This window comes from Bos indicus, chromosome 2, assembly GCF_029378745.1.
Source record: "Bos indicus isolate NIAB-ARS_2022 breed Sahiwal x Tharparkar chromosome 2, NIAB-ARS_B.indTharparkar_mat_pri_1.0, whole genome shotgun sequence".
NCBI lineage: Eukaryota > Metazoa > Chordata > Mammalia > Artiodactyla > Bovidae > Bos > Bos indicus.
In genome coordinates, this window is record NC_091761.1 from 34,656,527 (window position 1) to 34,671,376 (window position 14,850).

At 36.2% G+C, this 14,850-nt stretch overlaps 1 protein-coding gene across 8 annotated transcripts in view; it reads right to left on the bottom strand.

Annotated features, from left to right (window-relative positions):
- The window catches only part of SLC4A10 (solute carrier family 4 member 10), a 343,442-nt gene that overhangs the window by 201,774 nt on the left and 126,818 nt on the right, over positions 1 to 14,850 (bottom strand). For all 8 annotated transcript variants that reach the window (XM_070804212.1, XM_070804218.1, XM_070804214.1 and 5 more), the window contains one exon: positions 13,467 to 13,548. In XM_070804212.1, coding sequence (XP_070660313.1) covers positions 13,467 to 13,548 — 82 coding nt within the window. The remainder of the gene's footprint in view (positions 1 to 13,466; positions 13,549 to 14,850) is intronic.

Below are 14,850 nucleotides of genomic sequence, written 5' to 3' on the forward strand. Positions count from 1 at the left end.
GGGAGATGAGAAAAGAGAAGGAATATCTAAAAACAAAGGTATAGTCAAAAGTTTTACAAGCAACTGAGATTTCAAAAGGACATGTAGTTGGCAATTAAGAACACCTTTTTAATAGACAGAATGCATATTAATAAACCTTAACAGAAAATCAAAGTGAGATAGCATGAGAGAAGCAATCATTATTTCAACTTAGCAAACATGACTTTCATGTTCATGATCAGTACTACCATCATTTGCATTAGAGTATCAAAAAATGCTTTCCCATTATATTGTCATCCTATTAAATAATAGCAATTTATTATTATAAGAAAAAATTGAGTTATGCAGAGGAAAAAATAGGTATAATTCTAAATAATTTAGCTAGATATTATAAATCCTTTTGGTAATAAGACTGTAATATGTTATTCATAAATGCTCCAAAGGTAATTTAGAAGCAGGTTTGAAAAGTCAAAAGGAATATTAATAGTTAAGGACATTATGTATAATCTTAAAGTTATTATATATAATATACAATGTATAATACATAATGAAATATTACTCAGCCTTAAAAAGGAATGAAATTTTGCCATTTGTAGCAACGTGGATTCATGAACCTAGAAAGCATTATGCTTAGTGAAAGAAGTCAGAGAAAGACAATACTCTATGTTATCACTTATATGTGGAATCTAAAAAGTAAGATGAATGTACATAACAAAACAGAACAGATTCACAGATACAGAGGATAAAGCAGTTGTCACCATCAGGGAGAGGGAAGGGGGAGCAGCAAGCTAGGGGTAGAGGATTAAGAGATAAAAACTGCTATGTATAAAGTAGATAAACAACAAGGCTATATTGTACAGCACAGGAAATTATAGCATCCATTTTGTAATAATATTAAATGGAATATAATCTATAAAAATATTGACTAACTGGCTATAATCTGAAGTAAATACAATATTGTAAATCAACTAAACTTCAATAAAAATGATATTCATAATATTCCTGCTGCAGAGACAAGATAAAAGCTAAATTTATCAGCAGAAAATCAAATTTTTATTTTTTTTTAATCATGCTTTCATTTGTTTTGATTTTGTGTATTATCTTCCCAACTGAAGCTCTCAGTTGGGATATAGATGATAGAGGAGTAGAGAGAGAAAGAAACGATACTTAGTTATTTTCATTATGCTTTCAGCAGTCCTGACAAACTAAGGGTAATAGGGATGACTAGGTAGGTTAGGAAAGAGAAATGATAGAATGGGGTATTGTCATCAGAAGAAAATATAAAAGAAGATTCCAAAAAGCAACCTCAGAATACCAGTACACAAAATGGAATTAATTCTATTAAAGTTCTAGTGATACTATTAATAGCACTGATAAAAGTATCAGTTCAGTTCAGTCCCTCAGTCGTGTCTGTCTCTTTGCACCCCATGGACTGCAGCACGCCAGGTTTCCCTGTCCATCACCAATTCCCACAGTTTGCTCAAACTCATGTCCACCGAGTAGGTGATGCCATCCAACCATCTCATCCTCTGTCGTCCCCTTCTCCTCCTACCCTCAATCCCTCCCAGCATCAGGGTCTTTTCCAATTCTTTGCATCAGGTGGCCAAAGTATTGGAGTTTCAGCTTCAGCATCAGTCCTTCCAAAGAACACCCAGGGCTGATCTCCTTTAGAATGGACTGGTTGGATCTCTTTGCAGTTCAAGGAACTCTCAAGAGTCTTCTCTAACACCACAGTTCAAAAGCATCAATTATTTGGCATTCAGCTTTCTTTATAGTCCAACTCTAGCATCTATACATGACTACTGCAAAAACCATAGCTTTGACTAGACGGACCTTTGTTGGTAAAGTAATTTAATATGCTGTCTAGGTTTGTCATAGCTTTCGTTTTTTCTTTTTTTTTAATTAATTTATTTTAATCAGAGGCTAATTACTGTACAATATTGTAGTGGTTTTGTCATACATTTGTCATACATGTCATACATGGCTGACATGAATCAGCCATGGGTGTACATGTGTTCCCCATCCTGAACCCCCCTCCCACCTCCCTCCCCATCCCATCCTTCAGAGTCATCCCAGTGTACCAGCGCTGAGCACCCTGTCTCATGCATCAAACCTGAACTGGTGATCTGTTTCATACATGATAATATACATGTTTCAGTGTGTCATAGCTGTTCCTCCAAGGAACAAGTGTCTTTTAATTTCATAGCTGCAGTCACCATCTGCAGTGATTTTGGAGCCCAAGAAAATAAGGTATAAAATAAAAGTATAAATGTGTATAAAATTATAAAATGTGTGATAAAAGTATGCTGCTGCTGCTGCTGCTGCCAAGTCGCTTCAGTCGTGTCCGACTCTGTGCGACCCCATAGATGGCAGCCCACCAGGCTCCCCCGTCCCTGGGATTCTCCAGGCAAGAACACTGGAGTGGGTTGCCATTTCCTTCTCCAATGCATGAAAGTGAAAAGTGAAAGTGAAGTCGCTCAGTCGATTCCGACTCTTAGCGACCCCATGGACTGCAGCCTACCAGGCTCCTCCGTCCATCGGATTTTCCAGGCAAGAGTACTGGAGTGGGTTGCCATTGCCTTCTCCGGTGATAAAAGTATAGATGTCTATAATACAGAATGGGGTTTCCAAGTGGCGCTAGTGGTAAAGAACCCACCTGCCAATCCAGGAGACGTAAGAGATATGGGTTCAATCTCTGAGTCGGAAGAGCCCCTGGAGGAGGGCATGGCAACCCACTTCAGTATTCTTGCCTGGAGAATCTCATGGACAAAGGAGCCTGGCAGGCTAAAGTTCACAGGGTCACAAAGAGTTGGACATGACTAAAGTTACTTGGGAAAGGAAAACGACAAGGTTCTATATTGTCACTCTATTTAAGTTACATGCAGAGTACGTCATGCAAAATGCCAGGCTGGACCCATTGGCAGGCTCCAGTGGATCACAAGCTGGGCTCAAGATTGCTGGGAGAATATCAACAACCTCAGGTATGCAGATGATACCCCTCTAATGGCAGAAAGTAAAAAGGAACTAAAGAGCCTCTTGATGAGAGTGAAAGAGGAGAGTGAAAAAACTGGCTTAAAATTCAACATTCAAAAACTGAAGATCATGGCATCAGGTCCCATCGCTTCATGGCAAATGGATGGGGAAAAAGTGGAAGCAATGACCGATTTTATTTTCTTGGGCTCCTAAATCACTGCAGATGGCTACTGCAGCCATGAAATTAAAAGATAGATACCTAGACAGCATATTAAAAATCAAAGACATCACTTTGCTGACAAAGGTCTGTATAGTCAAAGGTATGGTTTTTCCAGTAGTCGTATACCTATGTGAAAGATGGACTAAAGAAAGCTGAGTGCTGAAGAACTGATGCTTTCAAAATGTGGTGCTGGAGAAGACTCTTGAGAGTCCCTTGGACTGCAAAAAGATCAAACCAGTCAATCCTAAAGGAAATCAACCCTGAATATTCATTGGAAGGATAGATGGTGAAGTTGAAGCTCCAGTACTTTGGCCACCTGAAGCAAATAGCCGGCTCATTGGAAAAGACCCCGATGCTGGGAAAGATTGAGGGCAAAAGGAGAAGAGGGCAGTAAGAGGATGAGATGGTTAGATAGCATCACAGAGCCAGTGGACATAAATCTGGACAAACTCCAGGAGATAGTAAAGCACAGGGAATTCTGGAGTGCTGGGGTCATAAAGAGTCATACACAACTTAGCAACTGAACAACAACAAAAAAATCCAGAAATTTAAGAACATCATCTCTTTCAATTACTATTTAACATTTACTATCATCATTATTTATTGCAATTGCTATTTTAAATGTAAACATTTATGTGCAAGGTGGCCACTGTAATTTTTCCCAAGGAAGTTTACAGCTCAAGTGCCCTTTTGATAGCACCAGTATGTAAACCACCTTGGAAAATAAAGAGCATAAAGCAGAAGTTTTGCTCACTGCTTGTATACCATTAGCACGCAATTAATATTGGTGAATGATGATGACTTCACAAGGGAAGTCCAAATTGATTGGTAGCCCACCTGTGCTTCAATTGTGAGGGGATAACCTGTGGAGGTTCTGATCACATGCAGCTAAGGAGTTTTAAAGTAGGATAGCTCTAGAGGGAAGCTAGTAGAAATAGAGATTGAAGAATTTAATCAAGAAGTAGACTAAATTGATTCCTTCACAATGTCACTTTCAGAATACTACTCCCATACTATTAAACTTTATAACAAAATAATCAACTCATTTAAGTCTCAGATGTCTGGAAAACTCAAAAGTATAGTGTTAATATAAACATATTAAGAAGCTTTAATCATTTGTGGTTTGTCTTCAAAGTATTAAATATTTTTGAAGAAAAATATAGAAGGATTAAAGGAATAAATTCTTTGCTGCAAAATACCCTATTTTAATATTTATAGGATTATATTTAAGGTAATGAAAAGGGATTTCTTTTCATCTATTGTATCACTAAAATAGCAAATGACTGAAAATTTTACATATACACACACAAATATACAGTTCTCCTTATTCACAAAGGATATGTCTTAGGTCACATTACATAGCAAATACTTCAAATCTGTACTGTGCCTTTGATAAGTAGAGAATAGGTAGTAAATAGAGACAGATTTATAAGGAATAATGAGGGAGATTAAGAATATATGCTCTTATTCTAAAATCAGCTGCCTAAAAACTGACATTGTAAACTAGGGATGGAAAAAATACAACAAGGACTCCTAAATTATTAAACCACAAATTTGCTGGATTTCTTAGTCACATATACACATTAGAATATTTGTTACTATTACTATCCTCATGCAAGGACATACTTGCAAATGATATGACTATTTGCAAATGATCTAATAAGCCATGACCAAATTTAGAAAAATAGATCTTTAAAATTTACAATATACTCCAAAAACAGACTATAAATAACTATCAAGCTACCACTCCAAACAGAAAAAATATCACAAATAAATTTATATATCAAAATAAAGATGTGGGTCACACACAAAATTCATGTGGAACAATTAGTATGAAGAAATATGGAACATGATGTATAGCTCACCTGGGAGTTAATTTTAGGAATAAAAGTAATTCCATTATTAGACTGTTTAAAAACAAACATTCTCTTATTTAGTTTTTATTTTTAGGATACCCAGGAGAAAAATAAAACAATTCATTGTGAAATGTACATAGGTAGCCAAGATATTCAATTAGGAAATAAAATTTACTACTGGCTATTTTTTTTTTCTGGTATCTTCACTTTTAGACTATCTGCCCAATTCCCATCCTCAAATATCTAAAGTGTGTGGCAGGCAGAATGTACAATTTTAAATGGACCTATGTAGTTAATTTACTCCACTAATTATTACCAATGGACCAAATACCAGTTAGAATTTCTCCATCAAGTGACATAGAACCTGTATCACAATATTAAATTGCACAAAAGCTAGCAACCAAAAATAGCAGGAAAAATGATTCTTTCTTTTTCAAATAAAAGACATTTGAAAACTAAACAATAAGATTATTCATTCTGTGGTACAGCAGAGACAAGAATTTAAAATAAGAGAACATGAGGTTATATTAAAAATTGTCTCCAAAGGGATAGAGCTCTTCCTTTTGTGTAAATGAATCGGTCTAATGGGAATTTACTAGTTTTAAATTTTTCAAATTTTTGCAAAATTATTTGGAAAGCTATTGAAATGCAGGTACTATAAAATTCTTTATTGCTTCATTGGATAATCTCAACTTTTTAAAAATAGTTATGACTGAGTAAATATGCCCCAGTCTTCCAGTTAATACACATGTTGCCCCATTCAGTCACCTAAAAAACAAGTCTCCACATTATGTTTATATAGGTTTTAAAAGCCCAGATCCTTGAGTGTCTGAATCCCTGCTATTACACTTGCTAGTCAGGGCCTGGGCAGCCCAGTCCTTTGGGCTTTGGTTTCTTTATCCATAAAATTGAGATGATAATAGCACTTACCACACTGAGTAACTTTAAAAAATTAATTCATTCTTCATTATTTGACTTACCTTATGCAAATATTTAAACTTCATTTCCAGTCACTCCTTAACCTGCATGTACACAATTCCAGTGTGTTAGCCACACCATATTTGCCATTCCCAGCATATGATAAATCCTTCCTTCTTTGTCCTCAGAACTCTCATTCATCCTTTTAAGCCCATCTCAATCTCTCTGAAGGCAACTTTTGTTTCTCTTACCAGAATTCATTTTTGCCTTCCGATGACAATTTTTAGAGATTAAAAAAATCAGAAAGAAAAATATATAAGCCTAATTTTTTGATTTTTCTCTATTTTTTTAAATTATTTTTTACTTTCGTTGAAAAATATTAAAATCATAGGATCAGCAATTATCTTCTGTTTTTTAGTGAAAAATACTTCTGACATTACAATAATTATGGTCAGAAAAGCATTTTAGTTATCTTAAGAGCACAGGAATGCATTAGGTGAAATGAAGGAAGTGGGAAGGTATTATCATTGATAAAATTATGTTGCATGACAGCTTTGCACTACATATTTTACTTATATTTTCTCTGGACTTTGGGTCCACAATATTTTGAATGGTACTAAAAGAAGTAAACTAGTAAGCCTAATTTTTTGTCTAAAATAAAGTGAGCAAAAGAATATCAAGGTATAGGAATAATTTATTAAATCCATGACTTAAAAGTATTTTGCTCTCTGCTAAAAGCTACATAAAATAAACAAAATGTCTTTTTAATTTAATTTGTAGGCCAAGATTTAAATATTAGCTTAACTTTTCCATTAAAGTTTAAAATTTATGAATTCCTGAATATCTAATTAAGATGTAACTAGTTTTATTTATCTTGGTACAGTGCATAATCAGAACCTCCTGTATTTACATGTTAAATGTTTGAAAGGTAATTAAATATTTGATGAGTGTTGACTATGCATCTAATTATATTACATAAACTTGACTTCTTACATGTTTAGTGACATATTATTGAATTACATATAAATGAGATTCAATGCAACACATTTTTTAGTATCTATTGAGTATAAGAAAAAGTGCTGGATAGATACCATGATATAATGCAAATAACAGGTAAAACAAAGATTTGTTTCTGGACAAGCTTGTAATCAAATAAGAATGATAAGAAATATATACGTAATAATAATATATGAAATGATGTACATTCAGAAAGAGTTATCTGAAGGAGGAAGATAATTATTCTGCCAGGAGGGATCAAGCAAACACTAATGGATGGGTAGGATGAAAATTCTATTCTTTGTGGAGAAGATGAGAAGGCACCAATTTGGTATTGTTGTTTAGTCATGAAGTCAGGTCTGACTCTTTGCAGCTCCACAGACTGTAGCCCGCCAGGCTTCTCTGTCCATGGGATTTCTGTTCAGGCAAGAATACTGAAGTGGGTTGCCACTTCCCTCTCCAGGGGCTCTTCCCAACCCAGGATCTAATCTGCACCTCCAGCATTGCAGGTGGATTCTTTACCACTGAGCCACCTGGGAAGTTCCCAATTTGTGTGCTTAGTTGCTCAGTCGTGTACGACTCTTTGCAACCCTGTGGACTGTGGCCCACCAGGCTCCTCTATCCATGGGGATTTTCCAGGCAAGAATACTGGAGTGGGTTTCCATGCCCTCCTCCAGGGGATATTCCCAACCCAGGGATCAAACCCAGGTCTCCTGCATTACAGGTGGATTCTTTACCACTGAGCCACCTGGGAAGCCCCCAATTTAGTATGGAACAACTAAAAGGTTTTGAACACAAAGTTTCTAATAATATTCTTAAGGTTTTACTGCCTCCTATATGTTTTCAAGATGTAGAAAATAGCGGGTATTATTTTAGAAATATGTGCTAAAAACACAGAAAACAAATTGTATCTCACTCACTAAAGAATTTATTTATATATATCAATGATTTTGGGTAAAGTTTAACCTGTGAGGAGGGATGCAAGCTGTAACAAGTATAAGGTTAGGCAACAAAGGAATATGAAGGATAAAAGGGCAAGCATTCTATGCCATATACAGAAACTAACTCAAAATGAATCAAAGACCTAAAGGTAAGACCCAAAACTATAAATTAGAAGTAAACATAGGAAAAAGCTTTATGACATTGGACTTGGCAAGTATTTCCTGAAAATAACACCAAAAACATAGGCAACAAAAGCAAAACTAGACAAATTGGACTACATCAAAACATTAAAATTTTATGTGTACCAAAGGACACAGTCAACAGAGCTAAGGGGCAATCTACTGGACAGGAGAAAATATTTACAAATCATGTATCAACAACAACATTAAAAATACAAATAATGCACGAAAGACTTGAATAGACACTTCTCCAAAGATGACACACAAATGTCCAACAAGCATGTGAGAAGATGTTTCATACCACTAATTATTAGGAAAATGCAAATGAAAACCACAATGAGAAATCACCTCACATCCATTAGGATGGCTACTATCAAGAAAACTTGGAAAACTGCAAGTATTAGTGAGGAGGTTAAAAAAAATGGAACCCTTGTACAGTTTGGTGGGAATGTAAAATGGTGCATAAACTATGAAAAACAATATGACAATTCCTCTACAAATTAAAAACAACAACCCTTGTTGTTATTGTTCAGTCTCTAAATTGTATATGACTCTTTGCAACCCCACGGACCACAGTACACCAGGCTTCTCTGTCCTCCACTATCTCCAGAGTTCGCTCAGATTCATGTCCATTGAGTTCGTGATACTATCTAACCATCTCATTCTCTGCCACCCACTTCTCCTTTTGCCTTCAATCTTTCACAGCATCAAGATCTTTTCCAATAAGTCAGCTCTTTGCATCAGGTAGCCAAAGTATCAGAGTTTTTCCAATGGATATTCAGGATATTCCAAAGGATATTTTTCCAATGGATATTCCTTTAGGATTGACCCTAGGATCCAGCAAGTCCATGTAGGGGTATATACTCAAAAGAATTGAAAGCAGGGTCCCAAAGAAATATCTGCATATTCATGCTTATAACAGCACTACTCACAACAGCAAAGAGATGAAAGCAATTATGTCCATTAATAGATGAATGGATAAATAGAATGTAGTATATACGTACAATGGATATTACTCAGTCTTCATAAGGAAAGTAAGTCTAACACATGCTACAACATGGATAAACCTTCAAGACATTATGCTAAGTGAAATAAATCAGTCAAAAAAGACAAATACTGCATGATTTCACTTACATGATGTGTACAGGGTAGCCAAATTCATGGAAACAGAAGGTAGAATGGTGGTTGCCAGGGGAGAAGGAAACGGGGAGTCGTTGCTTTACAGAATTTCAGTTTTGAGGATGAAAAAGTTCTGGAGATGGCTTATACAACATTGTGACTAGGTTTAACAACACTGAACTGTACACTTAGAATTGGTTATGATGATAAATTTTATGTTATGCTTTTTTACCACAAAGAACTTCTATTTCATATCAAATAAGTATCTATTGGTATATTTTATCCATGTTACTAAAGAAGCTCTTCAAAAGTGGTGCTCCTGTCTTTTCCTTTAACTACACAAAAGGAGAAACTACCACACTACCTCCATTACCCTCAGAAATGCCACCTTTCTGTCTGGGGCTCTCACCTTGCCCATGTTATAATATATAATGCGACCAGTTGATTTTTTCTGAACCATGATGGCTACTTCATTGCCCCTGCACTACTTTCTGATGCAGGGTAATCAACTTGGGAATCACTAACAGATTTGTTTATTCTTTGCATGCATCACAACAGAATCCTCTACAGCATCCTCAAATGCTGGAATATTTATCTACTCACTATGATCTGGGAGCAAAACAAATACTTATAAAACCAACATAAATAAGGTTTTCCTCATTTTTTAAAATTCTATAATATAATATTATGCTTGCATTCTGTGATGTTATTTTCAATCACCAGTGACTCGGTCACAATTATTCACTTCTGGGATTAAAATTCCCACTATAGACATCAGCAAATGAAACAAATATGATTTATCCAATTGTGTTTTTTCAATCAGAAATCTCTTTTAAAGCATTGAGCACTGTTATGTGCATTTCCTAATCATTTCCAGTAAAAGGAAATGTATGTAATATATGTTAACACAATAATTAAAATGACCTTATAAAATGACCTTATTTTAGCATTATGTATTTTCCATTCAAAGGGACCATTTACCATTTTACATTAGCTATTTATAAATTTCCTTCTCCAGGGGATCCTTCCCGACCCAGGGATCGAACCCAGGTCTCCCACATTGCAGGCAGACACTTTACTGTCAGGGCTACCAAGGAAGCCCCATTTATAAATTACTAACTGTTAACTTGCATTTATCTGTGTGTGGATTATCAATCATAATCTTTAAACCCAAGATGATTTTTCCCTGGAATAGAGTATATTCGTACACTAAATTCTTGTTTTGTTAGGTTTTCTTGTGTGAGTTAGTGAACATAAGCATAGTTTAAGTCATGGTACAACTTAAGTAGGACAGTAAATACACTGCTGAGAAAAAAGCAATAGCATTTCAAATCTAAAGAAAAATTACCTTTATATTACTCATTACTGGGTTAGATTTTTCAAGTTTCTGCTTATTTTAGTTTATATAATAAACATGGATAGCACGCAAATTACTGAGCCCACCCAGTAAGTATAAATTTTCTAGACCTCGGGGGTTTTCTGTGAATCAAGCGAAGTGTCAGGCATAGAGTAGGTATAGTTTGAAAGTTGTCTCTAGATAGTATATTACCTCTCCTCTTACTTAATTGTTGTAGCTAAAGGTAAGACACAAGAATAATTAATTTAATTGTAATTTAAGTGGCTACATTACAATTCTTAAGGGGAATAAACACTTTAGACTGCAGTAGATTATTAGGAGCTATCTCCAATTCATTTTACTTCAGATAATTTGGGTATCACTTTTCAACAAAGAAATGAAAAATACTATATACCTTGTATCCCACTAGTAATAATCATTGTCTGTTTCACCCCCTTCATTGGCTCAGCCTAAAACTATACACTTTACTACAAGGTCAAAGCTAAAATACAGGTCTCTTGATTTTCCGTCTAGCCCTCTGTTTGCTAAACACCCAGCTGCTTGATAAACGGAAGGCCAAGGAATTTTGAGTGCTATTAATTCCAAGATTTGAAAGTCTGCATTTGAAAGTCTGTAGAAATTGCACCATAGTAACCTATTTTCTTCCCTAATTTTCTCATTAAATTTTCTTAATATAAAAAATATCAACTAATGGTGTGCACACATTAATTGTGGTATAATAATAATTGCCAAAGAATGCTTAAACAACCACACAATTGCACTCATCTCACACGCTAGCAAAGTAATGCTCAAAATTCTCCAAGCGAGGCTTCAAAGTACGTGAACCATGAACTTCCAGATATTCAAGCTGGATTTAGAAAAGGCAGAGGAACCAGAGATCAAATTGCCAACATCCGCTGGATCATCGAAAAAGCGAAAGAGTTCCAGAAAAACATCTATTTCTGTTTTATTGACTATGCCAAAGCCTTTGACTGTGTGGACCGCAATAAACTGTGGAGAATTCTGAAAGAGATGGGAATACAGGACCACCTGACCTGCCTCTTGAGAAATCTGTATGCAGGTCAGGAAGCAACAGTTAGAACTAGACATGGAACAACAGACTGGTTCCAAATCAGGAAAGGAGTACATCAAGGCTGTATATTGTCACCCTGCTTATTTAACTTATATGCAGAGTACATCATGAGAAACATTGGGCTGGATGAAGCACAAGCTAGAATCAAGACTGCTGGGAGAAATATCAATAAGTTCAGATATGCAGATGACACCACCCTTATGGTAGAAAGTGAAGAAGAACTAAAGAGCCTCTTGATGAAAGTGAAAGAGGAGAGTGGAAAAGTTGGCTTAAAACTCAACATTCAGAAAACTAAGATCATGGCATCTGGTCCCATCACTTCATGGCAAATAGGTGGGAAACAGTAGAAACAATGACAGACTATTTTGGGGGGCTCCAAAATCACTGCAGATGGTGACTGCAACCATGAAATTAAAAGACGTTTGCTCCTTGGAAGAAAATCTATGACCAACCTAGACAGAATATTAAAAAGCAGAGACATTACTTTGCCAACAAAGGTCGGTCTAGTCAAGGCTATAGTTTTTCCAGTAGTCATGTATGGATGTGAGAGTTGGACTATAAAGAAAGCTGAGCGCCGAAGAATTGATGCTTTTGAACTGTGGTGTTGGAAAAGACTCTTGAGAGTCCCTTAGATGGCAAGGAGATACAACCAGTCCATACTAAAGGAAATCAACCCTGAATATTCACTGGAAGGACTGATGTTGAATCTGAAACTCCGATACTTTGGCCACCTGATGCAAAGAACTGACTCAATGGAAAAGACCCTGATGCTGGGAAAGATTGAAGGCAGGAGGAGAAGGGGACGACAGAGGATGAGATGGCTGGATGGCATCACCAACTCAATGGATATGAGTTTGAGTAAGCTCTGGGAGTTGGTGATGGACAGGGAAGCCTGGAGTGCTGCAGTCCCTGGGGTCTCAAACAGTCAGACATGACTGAGCGACTGAACTGAAATGAAAAATTGCCAACACTTATGTAACTCCTGCACTGGGTACTATTCTAAGTATTTTCCCCTTATTTCTCACAAGAACTTTAGGAAACACATTCCATTGTTATCTTTATTTTAACAACAGAGAAAAAAACTGAGAAAGTGAAAGTGAAGTCTCTCAGTCATTTCCGACTCTTTGCCAGGCTCCTCCCTCCATTAAATTTTCCAGGCTAGGTCCTGGAGTGGGTTGCCCTTTCCTTCTCCAGGGGCTCTTCCTGATTCAGGGATTGAACTCGGGTTTCCTGCATTGCAGGTAGATGCTTTACCATCTGAGCCACTAGAGGAGCCACACAGAAGCTAACTAATTAACTAGCTAAAGGTTCTGTACCATATAAGGGACAGAGCTGATATTTAAACCCAGGATATTCTAGTTCAGAATCTCCCTGCTGAATTATCTAGTCACACAAATGATGCCTTGAGCCCTCTCTCACAGATATCGCAATAAAACTAGAACACCAATTGTCCTTAACTCCCAGTGACAGTCTACTCTGACAACACAGACTGAGTGAGATGCCTCTCCTGTCCTCCTCTGTCACATAGCCCCCACCCAAGATGCTAGTCTGTCATAAATTTTTTTCTTTTCATTTCCCAATTAATTTTAACTCCTTGAAGCAAGGGTTACTGAAAGACTGGCACACAATACAGTATAGGAATACAGGAGAGGTTCAGTAAAGGTCTGTTGAATGAATTAAGGCTCTCATTGTTTGCAGGACTGCCTCCTGGCTCTCCAGACTACACCAAAACAGTCATATCCAGGTCCCACCACCACCACTACTCTGATTCCAACTTTTGCAGTTCTCCACATTACTAAAACTTCACATCTCTTTGAAATACCAATAGGTATCCCCTTCCCCCCAAAAGTCTTACCTTCTAAATCTTCTTTCTCAAAGTGTGTTTTGAGAATAGAACGAGTTCCACCTCTATCCACAACTGCTTCTTCATCATTTCTCTGGAAGAGAGAGAAAGAAGACTAAATGATAGTACTATATAGTCTCTTAATTTCAGAAAATAAATTTTAATGTGACCTGATAATTTAGAGGTCTAATTTAGTAACATAAACCTACTTGCACATGACTATTCTGTTTGATTATCAAGTGTTAGTTTACAAAAGAAAAGACTAAGATTAATTTGACCACACTTTCAGAGAAGGAATGTCACTTGATTTTCCATGAAACTGAGGGCAGTCAAACATTCTAGTTGGCATCATTTGTTAGTGAGATGAAAAACAGAAAACAAAGAGTTATCCTGTCAATTTAGTAACATCCATTTTTATCTCTGATAAAGAATTCTTGCTAACAAGATGACACTTTGAACTGTACAAAAGCAATGTGAAAATCATTAATATTAACGCCACTAGTGCTATGGTAGGGACAAATAATTCCATTGCAGTTATAAACATGGTTGAGGAGAACTAACCTCTTGAAAGCAATTAGCAGCAATTACTAAATGAAGTACAACTCTAGTGACTTTGCTTCAGTATAAGGCATTTTATTCAAACTGAACTGTAAATTACAATCATATGCATTAAACCTTCATTCAGTTTCTCTAAATTTTTTTACCTATTTAGAAGAACTGGACATAGGCTCTGTATTTTGAACACTATACACATACTCAAAACAGTAGACTCAGTGATTAGGTATTCAGTAAAATAATGGGGGAGGTGTGAGTATATTGCAGTTTGACCATGTAGGAATGGACAAAATACTGAATGAAGAGAAATACAAATTATTTACAACTTGTATCTGATGGTGAACATCTATGTAAAAACTGCCTTAAAAGTGAACACTGGGCACAAAAGGAGAAATGAAAGGTAGAATAAATTTGAATGAATGTTTCAAGATCTATGTCTAAGCTTATTCCAGTTTATAACTATTAGAAAAGTAAAATATTTTTGTTTCTTCTTTGAAAGTCTTTTAACTCCTGATCATAATCTTAATAAAGATTTGTCCTCCATGTTCAGCAAATCAGTACTTTCAGCTGTAGGATTATAAACATGGGAAAAGTGAAAGTGTTAGTCACTCAGTCATGTCTGACTCTGCGACCCCTTGGACTATAGCCCACCAGGCTCCTCTGTCCATAGGATTCTCCAGGCAAGAATACTGGTGGGTTGCCATTCTCTTCTCCAGGGGATCTTCCTGACCCAGGGACTGAACCCAGGTCTCCTGCATTGCACACAGATTCTTTACCATCTGAACCACCAGGGAAACCCAAATTATAGACATATTTCAATCTAAAAAGATCAGCTCTCATA